At 47.5% G+C, this 26,152-nt stretch overlaps 2 protein-coding genes across 11 annotated transcripts in view; one reads left to right on the forward strand and one right to left on the reverse strand.

Moving 5' to 3' along the window:
- TMEM45B (transmembrane protein 45B) overlaps positions 1–4,774 on the forward strand; it is a 49,439-nt gene extending 44,665 nt beyond the window's left edge. For all 8 annotated transcript variants that reach the window (XM_055305206.1, XM_055305204.1, XM_055305202.1 and 5 more), the window contains 4 exons: positions 176–382; positions 1,274–1,458; positions 2,040–2,185; positions 3,273–4,774. In XM_055305206.1, coding sequence (XP_055161181.1) covers positions 176–382; positions 1,274–1,458; positions 2,040–2,185; positions 3,273–3,381 — 647 coding nt within the window. In that variant the 3' untranslated portion in view covers positions 3,382–4,774. The remainder of the gene's footprint in view (positions 1–175; positions 383–1,273; positions 1,459–2,039; positions 2,186–3,272) is intronic.
- Positions 4,775–6,522: 1,748 nt separating this feature from the next.
- The window catches only part of NFRKB (nuclear factor related to kappaB binding protein), a 38,539-nt gene continuing 18,909 nt past the window's right edge, over positions 6,523–26,152 (reverse strand). For all 3 annotated transcript variants that reach the window (XM_055305200.1, XM_055305201.1, XM_055305199.1), the window contains exons 13-27: positions 25,917–25,982; positions 21,630–21,709; positions 21,482–21,528; positions 18,616–18,676; positions 18,021–18,195; positions 17,022–17,128; positions 16,500–16,623; positions 16,214–16,293; positions 15,850–16,070; positions 15,466–15,736; positions 14,438–14,650; positions 11,884–12,651; positions 8,976–9,082; positions 8,037–8,172; positions 6,523–7,921 (exon numbers count right to left, since the gene is read on the reverse strand). In XM_055305200.1, coding sequence (XP_055161175.1) covers positions 7,796–7,921; positions 8,037–8,172; positions 8,976–9,082; positions 11,884–12,651; positions 14,438–14,650; positions 15,466–15,736; positions 15,850–16,070; positions 16,214–16,293; positions 16,500–16,623; positions 17,022–17,128; positions 18,021–18,195; positions 18,616–18,676; positions 21,482–21,528; positions 21,630–21,709; positions 25,917–25,982 — 2,582 coding nt within the window. In that variant the 3' untranslated portion in view covers positions 6,523–7,795. The remainder of the gene's footprint in view (positions 7,922–8,036; positions 8,173–8,975; positions 9,083–11,883; positions 12,652–14,437; positions 14,651–15,465; positions 15,737–15,849; positions 16,071–16,213; positions 16,294–16,499; positions 16,624–17,021; positions 17,129–18,020; positions 18,196–18,615; positions 18,677–21,481; positions 21,529–21,629; positions 21,710–25,916; positions 25,983–26,152) is intronic.

The following is a 26,152-nucleotide window of genomic DNA, read 5'->3' on the forward strand; positions in this document are numbered from 1 at the left end:
CGGCAAATACCTCACCTTGCACTCAGGTAGCTGCATCTGAGGGAGCAGAGCAGGCCTCGTGACCTGAGGCCACCTCCACCCTGGGCTCAGCGTCACTCAGGCTGCGGGGGTACTGTCTCCTGCCCGTGCTGGAGTCCCTCTGCCCTCCTCAGTTTGTACTCTCATCCCCCTGCAGGGATCCTGGCGGAGCAGTTCGTTCCAGACGGGCCCCACCTCCACCTGTACCATGAAAACCAGTGGGTAAAGCTAATGAATTGGCAGCACAGCACCATGTATTTGTTCTTTGCCGTCTCGGGAATCATGGATATGCTCACCTATCTCATCACCCACGTCCCCCTGGGGCTGGACAGATTGGTTATGGCTGTGGCAACATTCACCGAAGGTAACTTAGGGATTCGGGTAGAAATGGACAAAACGACATGGATAAATTGTGATTATGGGGGATCAGGGCAGAAAGATGAGAAATACTGCCAATACAGTAACTTTCCCCCAGAAAACCCAAACGTTTGAATTTCAGAACACCTGAACAGGGCTTGGCCCTGTGCTCTGGATACAGGTGACGTGTTCCAGAAAGCAGCACGTGAAAACATAAGATGTGCAGCCGAAGTCCCTGGCTCTCGGGGCACAGACACTGGCTGCCCCCCTCCCCTTATGCTCACGTGTATGAGTGCACGTGTACACATCGCAGTGAGACGCACAGTAACTCTCCAAGCTCTGGCTGGATGCCACCGTCCCAGAAGGTCGCTCCCTCTGCTGGGGGAAGAGAAACCGAACTCCACCTCCTACCCTGGAGCGTTGCTGTCTGGACCCCATCATCACAAACCTCAGGAGGCCCACCCAGCAGCTAGGACAGAGCTCCCAATAGGAACTCCTACAGGAGCATTCTGTAACCCAACAACCTCACTTACTCCTGCACCTCAGGAAGAGTCAGAAAAAATAAAAAATAAAAAGGTTGGCTGAACGAGAGCAAAACTGAATTTCAAGTACATGCATGCACAATCCGTCACAGGTCAGCAACATGCCTCACCTACACGTCCTGTATCGAGTAGAGAGAGATTTTAAAAGATCCAGCCTTTGCAGCTTACGTCCACTTCATACATACGCAAAATAAACCTCATCTGTGCTGGTTGTCCTGCAATGTTCTATGAACTGATCCCCCAACTGCTGAAAAATCTAGCTGTGAGACAGGGGTAGGAAGGCTTTCTAGCAACAGAAGAAGTTCCAGATGGACTTGCCCAAGTTCCTCTGTGATGGCTGAAATTGCTTTGTGCAGGTTTTCTCTTCTACTACCACGTCCATAACCGGCCGCCCTTGGACCAGCACATCCACTCCCTGCTGCTGTGTGCAGTGTTCGGAGGGGCTTTCAGCATCTTCCTAGAAGTGATCCTCCGGGACAATATTGTGCTGCAACTTTTCCGAACCAGTCTTGTGATTCTCCAGGGCACCTGGTTCTGGCAGGTAATCATGCAAAACAATGCTCTTCACGTTGTGTGGACTCGGAGAGCCCCACTGGGCTCGCCCAAGGCACGTCCGGCAGCGCAGCACGGACACGCTCGTGAAGGGGGTTAGGTGGCCACTTGTCCTCCCCGTGCTCCCCTCTGACTTAGGTCATTTTATCCATGAGTAGCGTGCTGAGAAACTGACCGGCTGAACCTGCTGAACCCGCAGAGCATACTTAGGGAGCATATTCCCAAAACTCCCCATCCGCTCTCCCCAGTGGAGGAACTGATACCATCGGTTTACAGGCTCCACTTGCAAGAGTGCTTTCAAGGATCATTTCTATAGTTTGTTACAGGCTCCACCTGCTAAACTGCTCACTTGAGACGCAGGCCCTGAAATGTTGTTTTAGATAAGCCTGTACTAAAACCAGAATTAACTTAGAGCAATTCTCCAGCACAGAAAGGCCTTTCTATGCTGATGGAGGTATGGGAAGGATGAGGGAGTGGGGGACGTATGGACAACTTGGGTAGCCACGGGAAGGCAGCGAGCTTCCTTCTCAGGACCAACGAAGGCCGGCTTCTCTGTATTAAACCCACCAGATCGGGTTCGTGCTGTTCCCACCTTCTGGAGAACCGGAATGGGACCAGAAAGATGACGCTAACATCATGTTCGTCACCATGTGCTTCTGCTGGCACTATTTGGCTGCCCTCTGCATTGTGGCCATCAGCTACTCTCTGGTGTACTGGTAAGTCCAAGAGGAGACAACTTCTGTCTAGCTTTTTCCTCCTAACCACAGCTTGTCCCCAAAGTCTATTACACTGCATCATTTTTATTTCCAGTGAAGTATTTATTCCCACCTTCCGTAACTAAGCAGTTCTAACGTCTACCACTTGAGTGCCAACTCTATGCCCAGTTTTGCACAAGGTACTCTACACCTGCAAACGAGGGTGATGAGATTCTGAGACGTTAAAGGACTGTCTGGTCATAGTAACCTGACAGACCCGGGTTTCAAAGGCAGTGCTGATGGACTGGATGCCTGCCGTGTGAAGGGAGAAACTCTGAATTAGGCTTGGTACTGGACTGCAGGCCCCTGCTCTGTCCGTCCTTCTGAACCCACCACCTTATTCCTGGATTTGCCCCACCTCCCTCCCAGGGATGTGGCAATCAGGATGCCGTCACAATGAGTGCTCCTTCCAGTGCTCGTCACAGGCTACTGTAATAGCTGATCTTCCCAGGCACTCACGGTCCCCGGCACTGTGGTAAGCACTCAAGTCTACTACCCCCACTGAATCCTCATTATTTTATGAAGTATGTGCTGTAACGTTTTACGGATGGGGAAACCAAGGCTTCAAAGACTGAGTAACCTGATCAAGGTCACCCTCTGAGTCAGTTCGCCTTGAACTGCAATGCGAGTGACGTTTCTGGATATGCTAGTGATTAGTTCTGTTGTAGCTACCCCTCGTTTTTTCTAGTTTCTGATTCCCCTATCCAAAGCAGATATACTTCCCCCACACAGAGCTCCATGGAGACCAAACAGAAGGGAACTTAAAATCAGTTTCCTTTAGTTCTTCTGCCTGGTCAGTGAGACAACAAATAGAGACAGGAGCCCTATGTTTAGCCTGTTACAACAGTAACTATTAAAAATTGCTAGTCATGAGTCTATCTACCAATGAGTACCGTCCAGAAGTGAGATGTGCAGACAACCACAGTAGTTGACAGACATACAAAGAAAACGCTTTAAGAACCAGTAGATGCCGTAACATCCTTTGGTTGAGAGAATAAACGAATCTGAGGGCCTAATTTCATGGGCTCCTACTGTTCCTCTGTTACAGCCATCTGACTCGGTTTAAGAGGCATGGAGGAGAAATCATTGGCATTCAGAAGCTGAAGTCAGATCCCACTTACCAGACGTCCCTCTTGGGTGGCTCAGATGAGGAATGAGAGGCCACCAGCCATTGACGTGGGGCGCACATGCCCCTTTGAGTCCGAACAGCTGGCATGTGCAAAGGGGAGGCTCATCTCCCTTTCAATGCTTGCTTGCTTTGGTCTGCTCTTAAGGTTTTATAGATTAAGGTTCTATACATTTGCACCTTCTCGTTTAACTAAAGTCTGTGTTGCTGCGGTATCCTTCATAAAGAAAAATGAAGCAAGCCTTCACTTGTGTCTCAGTATGAAGACAGATCAAAGACTCTCCAAGTTTCAGAACAGGATGTGGCCTCATGGAGGAATCCAGGATATGAATCCGGCAGAAAATACCGCTTTTGGTAACATATCCCCTTTTTTCTCTCAAGAATACAGGTACTTTCTTATCAGAAAGTAAGTAAATGAGACTGCCTTTATTTTAAAGATACAATTCCAGCACAGATTTTTTTAAGTAAAAAAGTTCACAAGCTTTGATACATTAAATGTTATCTGTTAAGCATTTCCTATTTAACCAGTAATACTCCAGAGTACTGCAATACCACTGATAAGTGATGACACTGGGCCAAAGGTGACTTTTGTTTTTTTTTTTTTGTTTTTAAATCAGGAAGCTAGTTAATGGCCCAGCTAAGAGCTGGAATACAGATATTCTAGGTCCTCAGAAGTACCCTAATCAGAAGATGCTAACAGAAAGTCTGTGTAATGAGGTAGGGGAAAAAGTGGCAGGTTATAAAGACCTTGAATTTAAATACAGCTGAAAGCAAAGGGTAAAAATCCTGCAAAGGGTAAGAATCCTGCAAAGGATGTGGACCTTGAACTAGTAATATAAAGTCTTGACACTCTAATCTTGGTTCTGGATTTTTTTTCTTTTTTTAAAACGTCCTTCAACAAGTGTTTATTGGACATCTGCTTTGCACCAGCACTGAAATGGTGGGAAGGATTAATGAGATCCATGTCCAGCAAGGAATTCAGTCTAATGGGGAAGAAATGCAAGCAGTTGCATGCAGGGTGACTGGTGCCATAAGGGTAAGTACAACCTCCCATGAGACGCCTGGGAGGGGAGGAGATGGGGAGCGTGCCCAGTAGAGACAGCATGCTCCAGGCGGAGAGAACAAAGGCCATGAAATCATTAAAGAACACGGAGAGTGAATTAAGTTCTACACACTGACAACAGTGTGGGCCAGGACAAATCTGAGAGGCTTTCTGGACAAACAGTACGGTGCTTCCCGCACTCTGAAATGCACCGTATCCCACGTGATTCACACAGCCGCCCCTAATGGAAGCGCACGGGGTTCTGCAGAGAAGCTGATCAGCCGAAGGCCACACAGCTAAAGCCAGCCTTCCGGACTCAAAAGCCAGCTCACTTCTCGTTAGAGCCTCCTTGCTATTTCACACAAATAGAGGAGAGATCTTTTACGTGAAGCACCGTGTGCTCTTTGGCGGAAATGCTGCACTTAAGTGAAAGCTGACCTCCCATGGTTAGCTGGCACTTCAGTGCTGAAGTCACATCCCTGGGGTTAAGCAGCAGCTCTCTGAAAACGCGATTTAATCATGAGCAGAGAACCTGTGGGTCCCCTTTCAGGATCCACTTTCGTTTGCCTGCTAAGTAGGAACCCAAACCTCCATTCAGTAAGCACCGGAGGACCTGTTGTGGGCAGTTAACATAAAACATAAGTTCTTTCCTTAGGGACTGGAGCTGGGTGTCAGGAACCTATTCCCCATTTTACCTTCACAGTTAAGGATCTCCATCTCAGATTGAAGGGCCAGGGGTAGGAAATGCAGTATTTCCTCCAGAGTGAGGGGTTGAGGTGTGACGACCACCCAGGAACTTATTGTGACACCTCTTTGACAACAGTTTGGGAAACCATGGAACTGATCGACCCTGGAAAAAAACGTTCTTAGATGTGGTATTAAAGCCCAAACCCACCACAATGCTATTCACCAAATCCACTCTTAGGCACGCGGTCTCAATTAATTTTACCAACCTCCGAACCTTGGGTGTGGGGGCTCAATGGCCGCCACGAGTTCTGGACTTGTTCTCCCCAAAACATCCACCGCAGCCACCGCATCTCCACAAGACCCCTGAGGTCTGTATCTGAGGAACCACGCTCAATGCAGATACCGGTACATCGCTTGGACAACAGCAGGGGGTTACCATTCCTCAGCACTCCAGACAAGCCAGGCGGTACAAACCATGCTCACCAGGGCGTCAGTCCTACACTAGCACCCTGCGACACCTCTGTTCCCGAGCACACAGATAAATGTCTCCAGGCACTGGGTGGACAGACGGAGCCAGGTGACTTCAGAAAACACAAGGGTGGGGCAGGGCTGGGGTTGAATGCCAAAACTACTTTCAGGAAATCATGTTAAGTAACTTCAGGAGGGGTTTGTTTTAACCAGCAATAAATATCTGAGACAGGATCCCTCACATTTCTACCGTTTTCTCATTTAGACACAGTCACGTGGGCTCTTCACGTGAAATGTGACTCTAGGAAGCAATGACATGCAAATATCAAAGTACTGGAAAACCCAGGTGCTCTCTCCTCCACTCACTAAAGGCCCTGTTTCTCCGTCCTGGCAGTCCCTACCTCTGCCCCTTCCCAGTCCGACCTCTGTGCAGGCCCCCCACTACCGGCAAACGCTCGCTCACCCCTCAGCCAATTCACCTCTGCCCTCTGTAACTTGGGCTTACCCCAGCGCCTCTCAGCATGACACATCACAGCCATCCTCCCTGAGGAAGGCAGCAGTAAGGACAGGTGACTTAGAAAACTGGATTTTTATGTTGCTCCTCTTTAACCTCAACTCAGACTCGCAATTTGTCACAGGGGTGAGAAGCCAGGAGAGGGATAACAATGTCTATTTTACAGGACTGCCTCAAATGTGAGGTCTAGAAAGCCACCAGCCCCTCTGGCCTTTTCTGTTCCTCCACAACCTATCTCATCACTCAGATTCCACCTGGAGACCCCCCTCTCAAGTAGGCCAGGGAAATTCCCTGCCCCTCAAGTCCACTTCCTCACCAGTCCCCAGAAAACATCACTACATTTCCACAGATTGAAGACACATTTTTAATAACCTGGATACTCTCAAGAGATGCAGGGGAGCCCTGACACTGCACAAAAGCTTTACCATCCAACCCTCGCTCCCATACAAAAGAGGCACATATTGTTCACAACCAGTGCTTTAATTACTTAATACATTTTAAAACATTGTTCAGAGCTCTGCCTAGAGCTTGGTGGAGGCTGAGAAGTGTGACACAGCCGGGATGACAGGACCGATAAATCCCGACTGACCTCTCCCGTGACCGTGCTGCTCCTAGTGCACACACCCTGCTCTTCGTGCCGTCTCTACTCCAGAGAAGTCAGCAAAGTTTTACCCAAGGGGCTTGAGGGCCTATGGACTCCAAGCCAATTACTTGGGTCTGCCTTCTAACTGAAAGCAGCCATGGTAACACACAGACAAATGGCCGTGGGCTGTGTTCCAATAAGACTTTATTTACAAAAACAAGTAGCCAGCCCCAGGGCTGTGGTTTGCAGACTCGTGCTCTGGAGCAAAGCAGAACGTATAACCTCTGAACTGCAGTAACGTCTGAGCTACAAAAGCAGCATTTCTGCTGGCGCTGGCCTACTCTGTCTGCCGGCTCCGGACTTTGGTGTGAACAGGGCTGACAAGCAGGACGTAGTCAGCAGGTGAAGCTATGGCCCACACTCAAGATCTCGAAACCTCTTCATGAAGCAGTGCCAGGCTCATCCCACTTGGGGGAACCCACGTTCTCTCACTCCCTAGGTTTCCTGCCCACCTTTCAGCCTCCCCGTTACTATGTAGTGATCAAGTCAGCCACCAACTTACTAAGAATTCTGCTATTTTCTTCTGGTCAAAAGAATAGCAGCAATCAGTTCGGAGGACAGGGTGGGAGGGCTACGGCCCAGGTTTCTATTGGGTAAAGATATACAACAGGTTCTTTAAAAAAATAAGTTACATAAAAATTTCTGGACACAAAACTCCTATCTAGACCACTAGTCACGGAGAAGAGCAGAAGCTAAAAAATCTAATCCCCGTACAGAACGAGGCTTCTGGCCACTTGGCACACTCGGCGGCTGTAAGCCTTCCCCGGTGTCTGGCTCTCAGGAGAGAACTGTGGCTCGAGTGGCACAACGATGACCTCACCCGACCCTAACAGAGGAGCTTCTCCCGGCTCGGAATGAACAGCCCTTGGAAGCCCGGGGGGACTCCTCGGCGTGCTCCACTGTGGAGTGCAGTGGAGATCCAGGCCACCACCGCTGCCATCATCCCACTGCTGTCCTTCCCTAAACAGACAAGCTGAGGAGAACGATGCCACCTCCCTGCTCCCCTCCTCTCGGCCAGGAGGGCAGACCGGGTGCGCTCTTTCACGGACGCCATCTCTCGCTCTCTGTCTTTCTCTCTCTCGCTCCCTGAATCACTGCTGTTCAGGTGCCTGTTTAGGAGATGGAGCTGTAGTCACGACGACAGTGGAGACTGCTTTGGAGGAACCAGAAGCTGTTCCCTGTTGAAGATGGGATGCGGGGACAGTCTGGATGCGCACCTGTTTGCAAAGAGAGGAGGTCTGGTCAGGAGGTTGCAAATGAGCTCCTCAATTGCGAACAAATAGCAAAGGAGAGAGAAGCCTGATGCGGCCAACAGTTTGCCTCGGCCCTTACCTGTGTGGCCTGACCTTGCTGCTGAAGCTGCTGCAACTGCTGGGCAGTGAGGAAACTAACAGGCTTATTGCCAGCAATGAGCTTAGTACCCGCGGGCATGGTGGTGAGGATGATATTGCGGCCCAACCCACTGAGGCTGTGGAGGGAAAGCAGGAGTGAGGCGTCAGGACAGGAGGGGTGTTATCTCTGGCCCAGAACCAGGCCGTGTGCTTAAGGAAAACAGTGAAATCTGCAGCCCAGTGAAGACTCCTGTATTCTGGACTGAAATGGAAACCAGCCGGTGAGACCACCTTTCTCTTGGCTTCTAGGCTTCTCACAAAGCCCCAAGGCCCTCAGTGCTCTGGATACAATGGTTCTGACACCATACTCTCATCAGCACAAATAAGGGACAGGACTCCAGGGAAGTGTGTATTCCAGACAAGACATGTCCCCCAAAATAGCTGCCTTGAGACCACCAGGCTGATCTCATCAAGCCCCTTTATCCCTGTTTAGGTCAGGAGTACACAAAGCCTAGGCTCCCCAGTAAGTCCTCCTCTTCTGAACTACCATGGCCCAGGGCTCAATGTCAAAGTGAGGCCTTCCCTAACACCCACTGGAAACTGCCATCTGAGCCATATCACCAACCCACCCCATCCCAGCACTTCCCGTCCCTATTCTTGCTTTTCTCCCCATAGTACATATCACCACCCCACGTGGTATCTACTCTATGATTTCTTTCCTCACCCTACAATATAAGCTTGAGGACAGCATAGATTTCTGTCTGTTTTAATCTCTGCTCTGTGTCCCCAGCACCTAAAACAATACTAGGTCCTCAAGAAATACACAAGAGCACAAGAAAGGAGAAATATCCAAGGAGAGCCCCAGAAAAATGAGCTGACTTTCCGCTGTGGAGCAAGGAGTCGCCTGGAAGCCCTGCCTGCCCAGCACCAGGGCACTTACTTGGCTCCAAGGCTGCCTTTGATGATGGGGGCCGTGACCACGCTTTTGCCCTTCATAGGCTGGCTGATGACAGACAGTGGAACCGTGATCCGCGTAGGCAGCTTCCCCTAAAAAGAAAAAAAGAAATCAGGCTTATGGGATCGGTGGTAAGGAAAACCACCAAAGGTCACCTCCAGGGCCCCAGAACGGAGACACAAGCACTCAGATGCTCTCATTTCCTGGACTCTGCAGGGGCCCAATCTTTCTGAGGTGTGGGCCCAGGCCACCCTCAGGGAGCTGCCAAGAGGCTGCAGTTACATGCTCACATACTACATTTAGGTATCATTTGATCTATTAACCATCCTCCTTCACACCACCCAGAGCAGCAATAACCATATATCGGGATATATGCTACTATCGGGATAAGAACATGCACTAGATGGAAAAGGAAAGCGTGTGTTCACTTAGGCGCAGTAAGAGTCTGAGCCCCTGAGTGGGTAGGGCCTGAGTCAGCTGTGTACCTCCCGACACCTGGCACACAATCACTATCTGGAGTCCGTGTGAGAAGGACAGCAGAGGCACTCAAGAGTTAATAAAGTGCACAACCACTGCTTCCCTGGAACGCAGGCTCACTGGTGGGGAGCATACAGCAGGGCAGGCTAGATTAGGAACAGGTCACATTTTCCAGGTGCTTTCCGTCTCTCCCACAGATAAAGAGAGGTTATTAGGTAAGGGGCATTAATAATAAACTCAACCAAGTGAAAAGTCCAACTCCAGAGCCAATAAGGCCTAAAAGGAACAAAAGAGAAGCTGAAGAGGCCTAGAGTCTTTGGGATTTCAATGGCAAAGATTAGCTCACTGCACCACCTGTTTTTAGGCTGCCTGCTTTTGAACCCTTGGTTGGTAACAGAATTTATACACAGTTACATCTTGTGTAAATCTGATTTTTAAAAATGATTCAAGAGGAGTGGTTGCTATGATACTAAGAGGAGGCATCGACATTTCCCAAGGGCAAGCTATTTCTAAAGAAGCCAGGCACGCAGGTGTGAAACCGTGTCACAGCTACCCATCCCTCTCTCCAGTTTACTCACAATGTGCAGCCCATCAGAAAGCACTCAAAGATGTCAACAGGCCACCGAATACCTTGAGATGGTACCTCCGGGTGGATTTATTTATGGTTTTATTTTCTTAAGAATGCCTCAGTAGCTTCCAACATTTCAGACCACCGGAACTCCAGCTAGAATTGTCCCTCTGTGAACTAGCCTAGGTAGCTGACTAGACCAGGAAAAGAATCACTGCCCCAGACTTCGTGCCCCTCACACGCTCTCGGGTTGTATTTGTCTAGACTGTGATGGAGAGGAGATGCCATGGGCTTACTACCTTTCTGCGTTAGAAGAGAACGCAAGAGAAACACAAGTGGTGCGAATACACACTGCTTCCTTGCTTCCGTAATTTAACTTTTGTGATATGAGAACCTAAATAAATATTTCCTTTTAAGCCACACTGTGTTTCAAGGTTTGTTGGCTGGCTGGTTTTACTAATGTCCTCCTTCCTCCACTGCTCTGGCTTTTACCCAAATTACTGAGGTTTTACTACACACAGCTTGCTTTGAAAAGTAAAACTGGGTTCATTAATGTCTATATGCACCCCACTCTATAGAATAGTGCTCTTATCCACAGGCACCCAGAAACATACCGATGTTGATATGGGAATTTGCTTTGTAACTGTAGCATTTCAAATTAGTAGGTAAGGAATAAACTAGTCAATGATGTTGAGATAAAGAAATATAAGATGACATCTCTACAACATGTCATTCAGGAAATATATTTCAAATGGATTATCCATTATACTTTTTCCTAAAACCCTGAAAATATCTTATAAAAATGAAAGCTAATCTGAAGTCAGAAAAGCACAAGACACAAAACCCAGGAACCATAAAAGAAAATGTTGATAGATCTAATCCGATAAAATACCTGTAGAGCAAAGACTCCATATGGAAGGTTAAAAAATGACAGACTGGAAGGAAGGATTTTCTACACATACCAAGAATTAACAGACAGAAGATACAAAGAGCCACCTCAAAAAATGTAAAAAAGCTAAATACCCCAGAAGAAAATTGGCAAAGATTTATTCACCACTGGACAGCACATCCCAAAATGGATGCTCAACCCCTCTCAAGATCAGGGAAATTAAACAGAAAAAGAACTTTTTTCACCAGTTAATTAAAGTTAACAAACAACAAACCTGTGATATCCAGCACTGGTTAGGGTAGGGGGAGAAAGGAGAGCTGCTGATGGGAGTGTAAGGTGCTATGGTCTTTTTGGGTGCACAACTGGACTTAACAAAACTTTCAATACGTGTATCCCTGACCCGTTCTAGGAACCTCCGCTCCAGAAATATTTATACATGTTCGTTCACTGCAACCTTGGTCTTTAAAAAAAGAAAGGTTCAAGCATATCCCCTCTATGGATTACCATGTATTGTTAAAAAAAGAATGCTGTCAATATCCACGTCAGATCTAGAATAATCCCTCAAACAGATTTTTTAATAAATAAAGCAAATCACAGAACAGTATACGGATTTAAGGTCTCTCACGGGGCTCTCTTTTTAAACTATGTATACACACGGTATGGGAATGCTCAGGAAAAGGACTGGAAGGATAAATGCCAAGATACCAATAGTAATCAGCTCTCATGAAGGGAGAAGTAGAGACTAGTGAAAGAAATGTTATCTTTTATTCTATGTACTTCTGTACTGTTTTAATCTTTATAAGAATGTATGCATACACTACTTCATAAATTTGTTTTGAAATTAAACAAAAAAGCTCATTAGAAAGTAAGCCGTTGGGGTCAAACAAAGAGATACAGACAGGGTGCATTTTCTGTTACCCTAAGCGTGAGGGATACTCTTCCCCCCACCTGTTACTCACAGCCTGGGACGTGGAAACAACCGTGGTGCTGACCGGGACCTGCCGCACGGCAGAGGCGCCCGTCCCGATGCTGATGGGGGTGCTTGCAGCCCCGGAGGCCACGGCCACAGTCTTGGACACAGCAGCATTCATACTGGGCAAGGACACCGCAGAAGTATGGACAGTTCCAGACCCACTGGCCACTGAGGACCCCTGCTTGGCATGGGTTGCGACTGTGATGGTCTGACCTGCTTTGGGGGGCATCACTCCCAGGCCCTGCACGATGCGGATCGTGGCAGCTGGTTTCGCTTCTGAAGAAGCCACTGTGTTTTTCCCCTTCTGGTCTGCCACACTCACACCAAGTGCTGGCATCAAGCGAAAAGCTGAACTTGAGGCTTCTGTTGGCTTGAGGTCAGGAGTCACTTTAACCACGGTGGTACCTGTTGGAGTGGATGAAGGAGCACTGGCTGAGCTGGCCTTGGCAGGGCTGTCCGTGGCATGGACTGGATTGGAGGTGACGTGCAAGGTAGCAGAAATGCCCTTGCCCCCGGCGCCACTTCCTGTCCCAAAGAGGTCCTGAGTCAATTTGACGGTGGTGACCTGGGACTTGGCCAACGTGGCCATCATGTCCGGAGTGATTCGCAGAACCGTCTGGCCTTTGGCATCTGTCGTGATGGAAGAGGGCGGCAGTCGCAAGACATCCTTACCCTGGATGCGGAAGTTAGTGGCCGTGAGCGGAATGCTGTTGCCCGCCTGGGGCTTCACGCCGAGCTGCCCAGTGATTGCCACCTGGATGGAGAAGAAACAGCACTGATAAGGGGGTCCACAGAGCTAAGCTGGTTGTGCAGTGTAATGAGACAAACCTCCATGTCTTGGGTATGTGTGTTTCAGACATTTTTCTTTTTGTTTTGAAAACTGGTAACCATTTACAAAAGTAGAGAACAGTCTATAACAAATCCATGTACTCACTCTCACCCAGCTTCAAAGCGATCATTTTGCCAATCTTGTTTTATGTCCTTCCCCGCCTTTTTAGGGGGAAGGGGTAGACAGAGGAGTTGGAATATTTTAAAGTAAACAATATATATCATTTTGCTGATCAATACTTCTGTACACATTTCTCACCTGGAACAGGACTTTTTAAAGTAAAAATTATAATCACCTACACATTAGACCAGATGAGCTTAACAGATATATATGGAACATTCCAGCCAAAAGTAGCAAAATATGCATTCTTTTTAAGTGTACACCGATCATTTTCCAAGAGAGGTCACATGTTAGGTCACACATAAAGCCCCCACCTGTTATTACCTAATAATCATCTGTAAATAGTATCTAAGAATATATATTTATATTTCCCGACTGTTTCAAAAAATGTGTTTCCTTTAACATAAGGTAAATTTTAAAAAGTCAAGTTATGGTGACCCTTAATTTTGAGAGCAGCCGAAATGGCATGTGGTCACGACATGGGCTCTGGAGCCAGACCTGCTGGATTCATACCCCGACTCCTATCCAAGGCTGATGTCCCATGTGTAATACATGCAACTCTTCTAGCCTCAGGGACCTTCTCTCTGTTGCGTGAGCAATTCCCCCTCTCTGCTGGACCACTGCCATCAGAATGCAAACCTGCTTTAACATTTCTCAACCTACAAAGACGACGACCCTCATTTACTCCACACCTCCCTCCAGCCCGTTCTCTGCTCTTGTCAAAAGCAGAACTGCTTAAAAATTGCCTACATTGCTGGTCTCCACTTCCTCACCTTACATTCTCTTTTGAACCCATTCCCAAACAGCCACCAATCCACTGGTGGCCAGTCAAGTGCACTCATTACCTGTAACCAATGAGTCATCAATGTTCAGCCTCATGTCACTCCCACTTTCATACCCTTGACACAGGTACCGGCTTCATGAACACACCGTTCTCTCAGACTGCATTCCCATCTCTGCACCTTGGTATTTTCTTCTATCTCAGTAAATAATATCACAGTCTATCTAATCACTCAAGCCCAAAGCTGTAGGACACACTCAACTCCCTTCTTTCAATACTCCATGGCATCAGCACATAAAAACCACATCTATCACTGCTACTGTGCCTAACAATTCTTAGGTTTTTTATTTTTTATTTTTTGAAGATTTTATTTTTAAGTAACCTCTGCACCCATTGTGAGTGGACCTCAAACTCACAACCCTAGGGTCAAGAGTCACAAGCTCCCCTGAGCCAGCCAGGAGCCCCAATGCCTAACAATTCTTCAGAATTCAGTGATAATCCTTGCATATTCACAGCCAGGGAAGTGCAGGTGTATCCTACTGTTACCAGAGATAAGCCAAAATACCACAAAGGTATATAATGTTATACTGCAAAATTTTCACTAAATAAATTCATGGAATGTCTACACCAAATCCAGAAACTACTAAATGCTAAATTATACAGAAAAGACATCTTTGGTATCTATGAAGCAGGAATTCAACTTTGAAATACCCACGAACTAAGGATCAAGAAGACGAATCATTAAGACCTCCGACTGTCCCCAGCTTTAGGATGAAGGAGTCAAATCCACCCAGAGAGATGTCCACCAACCTGCTTGATGATGTTCTGTCCTGTGACATTCTGAATGACAGCAGCTGTGGAAGCACTCGGAGCAGAGCTCCCGGGAGAACTCGTGGCCGGCTTGCTCGCGGGGCTGGCCGTGGCTGGGAGACTTGTCATTGTGAGCCCCGCCTGCCCGGGTCCGGGCCGCTGCACAGTGGTCGCCGCGGTCTGGGCTTTGACTGGAACGGTGGCCATTACTGTCTAGTTCAAGTGTGAAGCCGAGAGCTTGATTAGACACCGAGGTGCAGCCCAGCACACCAAGCCGTCTCCAGCCGGCCACCACCCAGGACATGTCCCTGAGAGTACTTCTACTCTATCAGTGCTAAGGCTCACTAGCCTCTTTTTTTTTAAAAAAAAAAAAGATTTATTTATTTATTCATTCAGAGAGAGAGAGAGACAGGCAGAGACACAGGCAGAGGGAGAAGCAGGCTCCATGCCGGGAGCCCGACGTGGGACTCGATCCCAGGTCTCCAGGATCACACCCTGGGCTGCAGGCGGCGCCAAACCGCTGCGCCACCGGGGCTGCCCAAGCTCACTAGACTCTTAAGTGCACACTGTAAAGTTCTTGTATCTGTGTGGAGCATCTTAATTTTCAGAAAGGTTTACACTGCACATCCCATTTTATTCCTCCACAATGAGAATAAGCATTATGCCCCTTTCACAGTAAAGGAAACTGAGTCCACAGGAGCTAAGACCCTTCTCTAAAGTTACCCAACTAGTTAGCAGTATGGCTAAGACTCGCACAACAGAAGGAGCCTGAGATTTAGAATCCCATCCCACCTCCATAAAGGTCCTGACGTTACAATGCTGGGTAAGTCACTGAACTTCTCAGAAGTTCTGATTCCCAGCACGTAAAATACAACTTATTAGTCATGCTTACCCGACTGTGGACATTAACTGGGCTGCCGTGATAAACAGTAGCAGCAACAATGATCTAAGGCTCCTCGGTCCCTCCACAGCCTGCCCACGGGACTCATCAGACCACCTTGGGGTCCAGGTTCGTTGTCCCTGTTTACCTGGGGCACGACTTTGGTCTGAGTAGCAGTGGCTGGAACGCGAATCTGTGGTCCCGCTGGCATCTGCGGCAGCGTCTGTGCTGGCCCTGCAGACTGCTGAGTCACAGTAGGAAGGCCAGGCTGCGCCACCACCCGCACCTGGGGTAGTCCAGCCGAGCCAGAGTGGCTCACAACCCGGGCGGCCGCCTGAGAGTTTGGTGGAGTCTGGCTGGAAGCCGGGGAAAGCATGGTTCCCAGCTGTGGCATTGTTGGTGAAGACACCAGGAGGACACTATAAGGACACAAGGAAATGGGCGGGGGTGACAAAAAACAAACTTAAGCCACACACCTGAAAGGCCTTTACTGGAAAAAGAGAAAGCTGGAGAAAAAAATGGAAGAGCTTACCCTGAGCTAGACTTAGCTGGTTCTGAGACAGTAGTAGGACCACTTTTGTTCACAGATGACACGGGGGGAGGGGAGATCGGAGTGGCAGGCAAAGCTGGAGTGGTGGGGGTCACGGGTGTGACTGGGGTGGGGGGCATGCTGGAATCACTGAGGCTCATCTGGCTCTGCTCGGAGGGGCCGCTGCCAAGGACCTTCAGGGAACTCTCCTTGCTACCGGATTTCTACAGGCAGAAGAGAAATTCGGGTGCAGTTTAACAGAGTCCCCAAGCGACGGCACAGCCCTGCGGTTCCCGATGCACTGAGTTCACAGAAGGCCTAGCTGCCACCAACTCTGACACCAGTAAGGCTCCCAGAGGTAACTTACCACCTTGGATGGGGGCTTGGGTTTTTGCTGAAGGGCTTTTCTGGCTTTAGCCGCAGCTGCTTGTGCTTGGTGAATCCGCTCTGTCAATAAGAGTGGTTAAGGTTCAGCAAGAGTTTAACCTCAGCATAGCAAGGATGAGGGTTCCATGACCTTACTGGTGGCCTCACCAGCGGGCTAGATAGCTGCCTGTACATCACTCCCATCCTGCCTGAACATCACTGAAAAGCAAAACGAAACTGGGGCAGGGAGTCAGAAGCACCCCTAGTCAACTCAGAGCCTCACACACCGAACTCCTCCTCGCTCCGGTCTCGATGCAGGTAGATCCACAGCTTTCGCCCAATGTCGTATTTCACACACGGGTCTTTTTCATAATGCAGCCGATCCAGTGCCCCACTCACTACTGTGTTCACCTGAGAACCAGACCAAAGGGGAAAAGAGACAAGTCAGACTTGGACACCAGAAAAAAATCGCTGGGTGTAAGTCGCAGCCGACACACACATCCTATCTTAGCCTGGTGGCAGTACTGCCAATGGCTCACTGTATCTCTTGGCAAAACAAGATTCCTGAGAGACTGAGCGGTCCCCTGCAGGAGCCGGGAACTAAGCAGCTGTAGAAGAAGCTGACGTGCAGAGTCAAATCTGTGCTCTGCTGACTATAGGTCTTAGGACATCACCAGTCACATTTCTCAGGATCTTCTCCTTTCCTCTTCTTCATTCAGTTGAAAAAAATTATTACACTTTACATTTCCTTGTAAGTTTCCTTAAATCCATCCTGGAACAAAACAGTCACGATCTCTTTTCCATCTTACCTGAGTGCTGGTGACATCTGGTGCGAGGAACTGGGAGTCCTTGAGCAGTTCGCAGATCTCTGCCCGGGTACCTTCCCCGTTAGGCAGCCGGGCCGCAGCGTCTCGAACTGATAGCATCGGGAAATGGACAGTCCAAGAGTCAAGCAAGGCTGCCAGTGACGAGCACTGACCCTCTAGCCTGCTCTCGTGGGGAGTAGCTTGCTGAGTAGATGTCTCTTTGCTTTAATCAGACTCAGCGTTATCATCTATTATGACAGTAACGGGGCAGTGTCCTGTACTCTTCACACCTGCAGCCGACACTAAGGTCCATCAGCTCGGGTGGGAAAAAGATTCATACATCTGACTGAAATTTAGCATTTCCTTCAGGTATGAGAAAAGGTAACAAATCTATTGGCAGCGACGTGATCAGAAATCAAATATTTTCATGTCACATCGCAGCTGCTGTAGACAATTTCCCATCACAGTATCACTTCTACTCATCACTATTTGAAAATTACAGGAGATATAAGACCTGCTGCTGGAGGCTGTCATTTAATATCATAATAAAAACATCTATTTCTGCATCATAAATTTAACATTCTGATAAATACTTTAATAAAGACTGGTTTTTGTAACCCTACACATTTCATTTTATGAATTTAAAGACAAAATCCTGAGATGGAGTGTACAGGATTCACTACACTACCAAAGAGCTTCATGGCACAAAAAAGGTTAAAAATCTCATCTTAAACAGAATCAGCCTGGAGAAAGCGAATTCCCAAACAAGCTATTTCACTGGCCTGTGAAAAATTCCTGCATGAAAATAAATGTGAGCTCAGACATCAGGGAAAAAACACTGATTCCTGGCATTAGTCTCTGGGGATAGAATTCTCCCTTCGTTACCCAAATTCTAAGGCCTCCTAAAACTACAGCAGACCCTTACAGCTCTTCCAGGGGGTGAGGGAGAGACAGCTGGTTGGAGAAAGAAGGGATCCCTGACAAGAGACAGATGACACATACCAAGAGACAGGATGGTGACATAGGCAGGCCGGTCAGAACGCAGCAGGGAGTGCTCCCGAGCCTTGTTGAGTGAGGTCTCTTTGTCAAAAACACCCTTCACAGGCCCTACTACAGACTCGAAGCCATGCATGCGAAAGGTGAACGCCTTATGGGGTTGGCTGTATCTGTAACGCTCCTACCAAGAGAAACCAGACAAGGCCCTTAAGTCACAATCAGTGGGGTTCTTTCTAATGTTCTCATACAGTAAAGGGTCAGCCTGGAGAGACTAAGACAAGAAAACGGGGTATTCCACTAGGAATACCACAGCCAACCACAGTGGGAAAAGGATCATCTCGAGCCCTAATCACTAGCAAAGATACAGAGAAAAATAGAAGTGTATTTTACTGTCTGGAAGAAAAGCCCATCGAAACATTTCGCATTCCCTTTCCTCACACCAATTCCACCCCCCAGCAAACAATCTCAACCAACCGAATATCTAAGGTTAAGGGTGTGAGTTTCCTCAAAGAATCTGTGCTAAAGGAGACTCAGGCTCAGAGCTTTCTCTGCATGGCCCCACAGATGAAGTGATTTTCACTGGGTGCTAGTGATCTCTTACCTGCTCCTGAAAAACTCGTTTCTCCTCCCCCGTGCTGGGCCGCACCACATAGTCCGTTCTTCTGAAACATAAAGGATTTTCTATCATCACCCTCCATCACCTTTTCTCCAGTACCCAGAACCAGTCCTTTGCACCATGAAAAAAACGTCCCTTCATTAGTACTCTGTTCCTGCAAAGGTCAAAAGTCCACTTTCCAAATCCTACCAAGTAAGTCCTAGATTTCTGAGAATTACTTAGACATCCAGAAAGTTACTACATAGGTGAGAAAGAGGCTGATATTTTTACGTTTTCAGTACTACTGCTAAATAAACCCCATCGAATGACAAAAAGAAAAAAAAAAAAAAAACTCAGCCTTAGAGGAACAAAGGACTTCAAACTGTAACATGACAAGGATGGTTTTTCTCCTCCCAAGAGTAACGGAGTTCTACACCCCTGTTACGTAAGGCAACGGTCCTGCCACATTCAGCTGGCCCTCTGTGCTGGTGTTCAGGGTCCTAAAGAACCATACCACAGCATCAAAGCAATAAACTATCCAGAAATAAATTTAGCAAAAGAGGTGAAAGATGTGTGTGTACACTAGAAACTAAGAATTTGACTAAACAAACTGAAAACACACACACACAATAAATGAAGATTGCCTATTTCGTGGATTGGAAAAATACTGTTAAAATGTACATATTACTGGGGTGAGGGGGCGGCGCAGTCAGTTAAGCATCTGACTCTTGTTTTTGGCTGGGGTCATGATCTCAGGGTTGTGAGATCGAGCCCTGTGTTGGGGTCTGCACTCAACAGGGAGTCTGCTTGGGACTTTCCCTCTTCTCTGCTGCTCTTCTCTAAATCTTAAAAAAAAAAAAAAAAAAGTCCAATTACCCAAAAATCACCCACCAATTCAGTGTAATCTCTAACAAAAGCCCAATATCATTTTTCACAGAAATAGAAAAAAAAAATCCTAAAATTTATATGGAACCACAAACCATCCCAAACAGTTAATGCCATCCTGGGAAGCATCACACTTGCTGATTTCAGACTTTATTAGAAAATTGTAATAGTCAAAATCGAACAGCACTGGCATAAAAACGGACACATAAGCCAATGAAACAATTAAAAATCAAAAATGAACCATCATGTATATGGTCAACCCAAAGGCTCCATATTTGACAATGCAGCCAAGAATACTCAACAGGGAAAGGACAGTCTCTTCAATAAATGGCATTGGGGAACCTGGATAACCAAATGGGAAAGACTGAATTTGGACCTCTATCTTATACCACTCACAAAAATTAACTCAAAATGAATTAAAGACTTAAACCAACACCTAAAACTGTAAAACCCCTAGAAGGAAACATTATGACAGAGGCTCCTAGACATTGGTTTCAGCAACAATTTTTTAGATATGACACAAACACGCAAGCAATGAAAGTAAAAATAAACAAGTGAGACTATTCCAAATAACATCTTCCACACAGCAAATGAAACAACAAAATGAAAAAGCAACCTACCAAATGAGAGAAAAAGTTGCAAATCATACATCAAAACCACAATGAGCTACCACCTCACACATGTTAGAATAGCTTTTACCAAAAAGATACAAAATAACAAGTGTTAGCAAGGAGGCAGGGGGAAGAGAACTGCTGTGCACTGCTGGTAGGAATGTAAACTGCTTCAGCTGCTACTGAAAGTATACGGAGATTCTCCAAAAAATTAGATTAAAAAAAATTAGAACTATCATATGATCCAGCCATCCTACATCTGGGTACTTCTGAAAGAAATGAGATGACTACCTCGAGAAGATAGGCGCACCTTTGTGTTCGTTGCAGCCTTATTTACAGCTTCAACACAGAGGCAACCTAACTGCCCATCAATAGATGAACAAAGAAAACGTGGTATGTCATCCATAAGACAGAATATTACGCAGCCATGAAGAAAAGGCAGCAATCCTGCTATTTGCCAACAGTACAGACGGGCCCATTGCGCCAAGTGAAAAAAATCAGACGAGGAAGACAAATACTGTATGACCTCACATACGTGGAATCTAAAAAATGCCAAAGTCACAGAAACGGCATAGAATGGTAGTTATCAAGGGCCGGTGGGTGGGGGAGATGGGGGGAGGCTGATCAAAGAGTACAAACTTCCGGTCAGAAGACCAGTAAGTTCTGGGGATCTGACGCACAGCATGATGACTACAGTTATCAATACTGTTTCATACACGGAGAAGTTGCTAAGAGAGATCTTAAATGCTCTCACCACAAAAAAAGAGCTGATAATTATGTGACATGATGAATGTAACTAATACTACAGTCATTGGTTCATAATACATACGTGTATCAAATCACCATGCGGTACAACCTCAACCTTACACAACAGCCTACGTCAACTGTATCACAACAATGCTGGGGGTGGGGGTGCACATCAGACCGAAAACAGCCACATGAAATGACATGATATAAACAGCTCAGGATTAGTGGTCAAGCGGCCTACATTCTGGACCAGGTCCTGTCACTAACCTTCAGCAAGTCACTTAACCTCATGTCTCAATTTCCTCATGGGCAGAATGAGACAGTTCTGAAATGGGAACTGAACAATTCAGGGAAAGGAGTGTGCCCTCCTACAAGGTGGATCACAACCCCCTCAGAGACTCTACTATGCAATCCTCTCCCCAACTCAGGACACTATGCTCAGAAGGCCACTTTTACTGATGGGAGTGTTACCCTTCTCAGGTACTTTATGGCCGGGAAGAATCAGCGAACAACTAGGAACTCTGAAGTTCACTATGGCTCTACCATACTTAAAAATGTCAGCAAAACAAGGAACTACCTTAAACTGTCATTTCATGGGTTACCAGCCATCATTAGAGTATTATACTCACACCCGAGGAACAGGTGTTGTGGCATCTGAACTGTCTTCATTTTCTTGCTGGAAAAGGAAAACATTAACAGGTAAATAAATTTTGGCTTTAAAGTTAAGGACTCCAGAAGCCCAGCAAGAAAGATCTGGTTATTTCTTAAAAACTGTACCTTACAGAAAGCCTGGTCTTTGGTTTCTAGCCACAGCTGGAAGAGTGCAGCTAATTCCTTTTCATTATCTTGAGATTGACCTATCAGAAAAACAAAAAGGCAAATAACAATAATGGAGATAAAAAAAAAAAACAATCTAAGATGTTACTGAAAATCTCACCTTCTCCTTACTTGGGGCCATCAGGACCTACAGGGCAATGGTCCTTTGCACTTACTATCCCGTCAGCCTGTACGGCCTTGACCAGCATCTGGATGTTCCCTAAGTAAATCACTCATTCCCTAGGTATTCACTGAATAGCCACCATGTGCCAAGCACTGCAGGCTAGGCAGGGTTACGCAGGGACTCAGTCTCTGTTCTCAGGGAGTTTACAGTCAGGTGAGAAAAGAATACACATTAATAAAATCTCAAAGGAGAAGGGGTCACAAAGGGTATCACGGAAGCGTACCCTAGGACGTTATCCTATGCTCAGGGGGTGGGGGAGTCAGAAAAGGCTTCCTCTCGTTAATGGGGCAATACAGGCACTGTACCAACTGGCACAGCAGTGGTGGCCCCCAGGCAGGAGAAAGGCTTGACCCTTGACCTGCCTACAGAGATGAGCACCCCCCTCTGCAGCCCCCTCCCCATTAGTTTGTTCCGGCTCCTGCGGCATCTTCCATCACATGACGGTGCCTACCTGTGTCTCCTGCCTAGACCAGAAGCCACAGACCCTACCAATACTCGGGTCTGCGTAGAGGGAGAATGCAGCCCCCCAGGGCCTACCCTTTTCAAAGGCAGCTGCGATGGCACTTCGGGGCCCTCCTACCTGCTCCCACTAGTCAGGCACGCTACCACCATGCCCAGAAAGAGCTGAACTTTCTTATCCTGGAAGCTTCCTATTCCTGCTCTGCCTTCTAGAAATGCTCCTTCATCATCAGTTTCCCTACAGCCTGGATCCTCTTCTCCCATCACTCCTTCCACATCCTTGGTCGGTGTGAAGCCCGCTTCTCCGCAGCCCTACCTTGGGATGCGCTGGCTACCTATTCTCTCACAGCCACATCCTTCAGCGTGGAGCTCCCCTTTGCATCCCATCACTGATGCCATACTATTTCTCCCCAACTCTTCTGAAAGTCGAAGTAAAACAAAAGCCTGGTCCCTAAGGCTCTTACCGTCATCGATCCACCTGTTCCACCCTGTCCCCTGCTTCTCACAGCTACTTACCTAGTCACTCCTCACAGAGCACTGGCCCCTCACCATCCACTTCCTGCCACCACACTGGGCAACTGGCGCGTCATATATGGTACAGCCAGCGTCCAAACCTCTTGGTTCTGTCCTCGCGACATCCTCCCTCCTCTCCACCCCAGCCCCTCACTCCCGCAACCACCTCTGGACACTGCCATTACCTAACTATTCCATGCCTAATCCACTGTTCCTCATGGATGCCTAATCCACTGTTCCTCAACCCTGACTACGCACACATAATAATCACCTGGGAACTTTTAAAAACACTGAGGGTCTAGTCCCACCCAAGCCATCAACCAAAACCTCTGTGGGTAAAACCCAGGCATCAGTGTTTTTAGTTCCCCAACTGCCTGCAAGACACAGAGCTGAGAGCCTCGGTACAACCCCCACCTTCTGCTCCCTGACCACCACCAGCCAGGCTTCTTGCTTGCTCAACTTCTCCCACCAACACATCCCTCTGACTCAAGGGGACTGAGAGTCCATGGGCGCCTGCACTTGTCCAAGGCTTTCCATCACACTTCGCTCTCTCCTGGGTTCAGGGGGTGCCCATCCCTTCAGTGGCACTAATACCTCCTACCTCTGCTGCTGCCCCTGCAGCTCCACTCAAATTCTAAGCTGTCCACGTTCTCCAAGCTTTAACTCAAGACAGCTGAGGGCTGCCAAAGAGGAAATACACCAAAAGGCCAAGAATACCTCTGTAAAGGGCCACAGAGCAGCCTCCGCTGGGCCTCGACACCGGCCGGCCATCTAACGTGATCTCTTGATCTCTGGTCAGGCTAGTCTCCCACGGCTGTAAGGACTACGTCCCCACCCTCTCAACCTCTCTTCCCTCTCACAGCTGCACCTCTCTCGCCTCCGATTTTTCACAGAAAAGCCATCAGACCAAACCCCCTCAACACACCCAACAGCCCAGCGCTGGGCGTCCACCACTTCCTCCTATAGTAAGAACTGCGCTGTCTCCTGCTAACCAAGGCCAATCCCTTCCCCTTTCCACAGGGTTTTTTATGGTGAATTTTCCCTTCTCTCCATTATTTCCAATCTTATCACTGTACTCTTAACATCAATATTTAAACTCAGTTTCTCTCAATGAAAAAAAAAATGCCTCTTTTGGCCACTATCATCCTGTCCCCTGCTAAAACTCTAAAAAGATGTGTTTAGATTTATGGTCTCTTTACCCAGAGGTGTGAAGGTAAATGTTTAACTGACCACAGCAAAGCGGGACCTGACTGGGAGCATCTGCAGATTTCCAAGGGATACAGTATGGCAAGGGATCAGCAAAATGGCCACAAGCTTAAAAGCCTTATTATCTGGTCCTACAAGCTCTGCCAGCCCGGGGGGAGGTTCCCCCTCCAGGCTGACTCCGAGCCAGCAGCCTGGCACAGTCAGCGATCACGTGTCACCTTCAGCTAGCCACTGCCCCTGATGCCCACCCTGGTGAGGAGTCACTCTTTTAAGAAGTTCACCATTTCTTCCATGTCCTCAAATCCACGGCTTCACCTCACTGGACCTTTCAGGAACAATCAAGGCTAACAACCGCTCCCCACTTCCTGACCGTGTCCTTCCCTGGCTTCCAAGATTCCATGACTATTTCATGGTTTCCTCCCAAGTTGTAGCCACCTCTGCATAGGCTCTCCTGCTCAGCCTGCTCGGCCTCTGAGCTTCTCAAGGCTTAGTCAAGGCCCTCATTTCCCCCTCACGTCATGCTTCCTCCCTATGCCTTTGGCTGCCATTACTGTAGACATGCCAACAAACTCTCTGCCTTGACTCTCCCATCTGAATTCTAAACCCACACACCCTACTGCCTACTCAACGTCGACACTTAAATACCTCGAAGGCAGCTCACGCTCAGCATGCCCAAAACTAAACTCAAGGTCTCCGCCCTCACCCGAGGAGAGACATCCTCCACAGCTGCCACCACAATGAATGGCATCTTCACCACGAGGTGCAAATCTAACACAAGTGATGTTTGACGGCACCCTCCCTTCACTCCCCACAGCCAGGCATAACCAAGTCCTACGGTTACGTACTTTATCAAACTTGTCCATTCTCGCTCCGTAGGTCCCGAGTATCCTCATCTCTAAGTGGGCTTATGTGATCTTTTCGATTCGAATCGAATCTTCCCTGGCCCTGCTGACCCACACTGCTCGCTCCACATGGAGTGCTCTTCCCCTCAGCCTGCCGAGCTCCTTCCTAGGCTTCGTTAACATCTCTGCTAAAACGTTCCTTCCTCAGGAAGGTCCTCCTGACTCTGCAGGATATACCAACACCTCATCATAAACTTCCATCCTTTCTGGTACTTTCCTTTTACAGAATGTGTATGTTTGTTACTTCACCTGAATGAATGTTTGTTCATTTTATACTCTAGCACCTAACACGATGCCTGACCCCTAAATGCTAAATACGCTTTATAAGGAATAAATGAACCTACTGCATTCACAACCTTCTGTCCATCTCTCTCTTCACAGATCACTCAAAGGGGTAAAAAGAAAGGTTAGTGAATTTCAGTAGGAAGTCAAGATGGCATTTTCCTCTTATCACCATCATCGGTTAATAGTCACCGAGTTACGTCAGGTATATAACACTACTACTTAGTGAGAGGGACTTTGTAAATTTAAAACAAAAATAAGAATCTTGCTCCTTGGAAACAGCACATTCAGTGCCGTCTGACATCTTGTTGCACGTTATCCTTAACAGAAATCCCATTGTTAGGAAAGAAAATAATTATACTATGAAACATTAATCTAAAAGCTTATGCACGATTAACATAACTGTGGGTGCCACTGTTAAAAGTACCCCCCCAGACTGCAATCCAATCCGCACCACAGGGCATCATCATAGGAAGGCCATCCCACCCCAGCTCAGGAGAGCCAAAATCCAGGGGAGGGATCAAACCTCGATTCTGAGATACCAAAAGAGTCACAAAGGACTTCTTTTTACTGAACAAAATAGGGCATAATATTGTTTTCAACATCCTACTGGACTGTAAGGACTAGAAGGCAAAGGCAGCTGAGCGGGGGAAGTGAGACAATGAGAAACACTGCTACGTGTGGGCAGAATGAATTACTCACCGAGCAATTTCCACTGCTGGGTTTTCTCTTTGAATTCAACAAACGGAGAGAAACTGGAAGGTACAGCTGTAAGACATGGACCACATGAACAAGTCACACAGGTCAGAGAGAGTGCAAAACTCAGAGTAACTGCTATCCCTAAGCTCTGAGTGAACTTGTGAATGTTTCATAGTGGATGAGGACAGCAGAGGCCCTCCCCACCCAAGGCACAGCGTTAGGCAAAACCATAATGGATT

Source organism: Nyctereutes procyonoides, unplaced genomic scaffold, assembly GCF_905146905.1.
Source record: "Nyctereutes procyonoides isolate TBG_1078 unplaced genomic scaffold, NYPRO_anot_genome, whole genome shotgun sequence".
In the NCBI taxonomy this organism is placed as follows: Eukaryota; Metazoa; Chordata; class Mammalia; order Carnivora; family Canidae; genus Nyctereutes; species Nyctereutes procyonoides.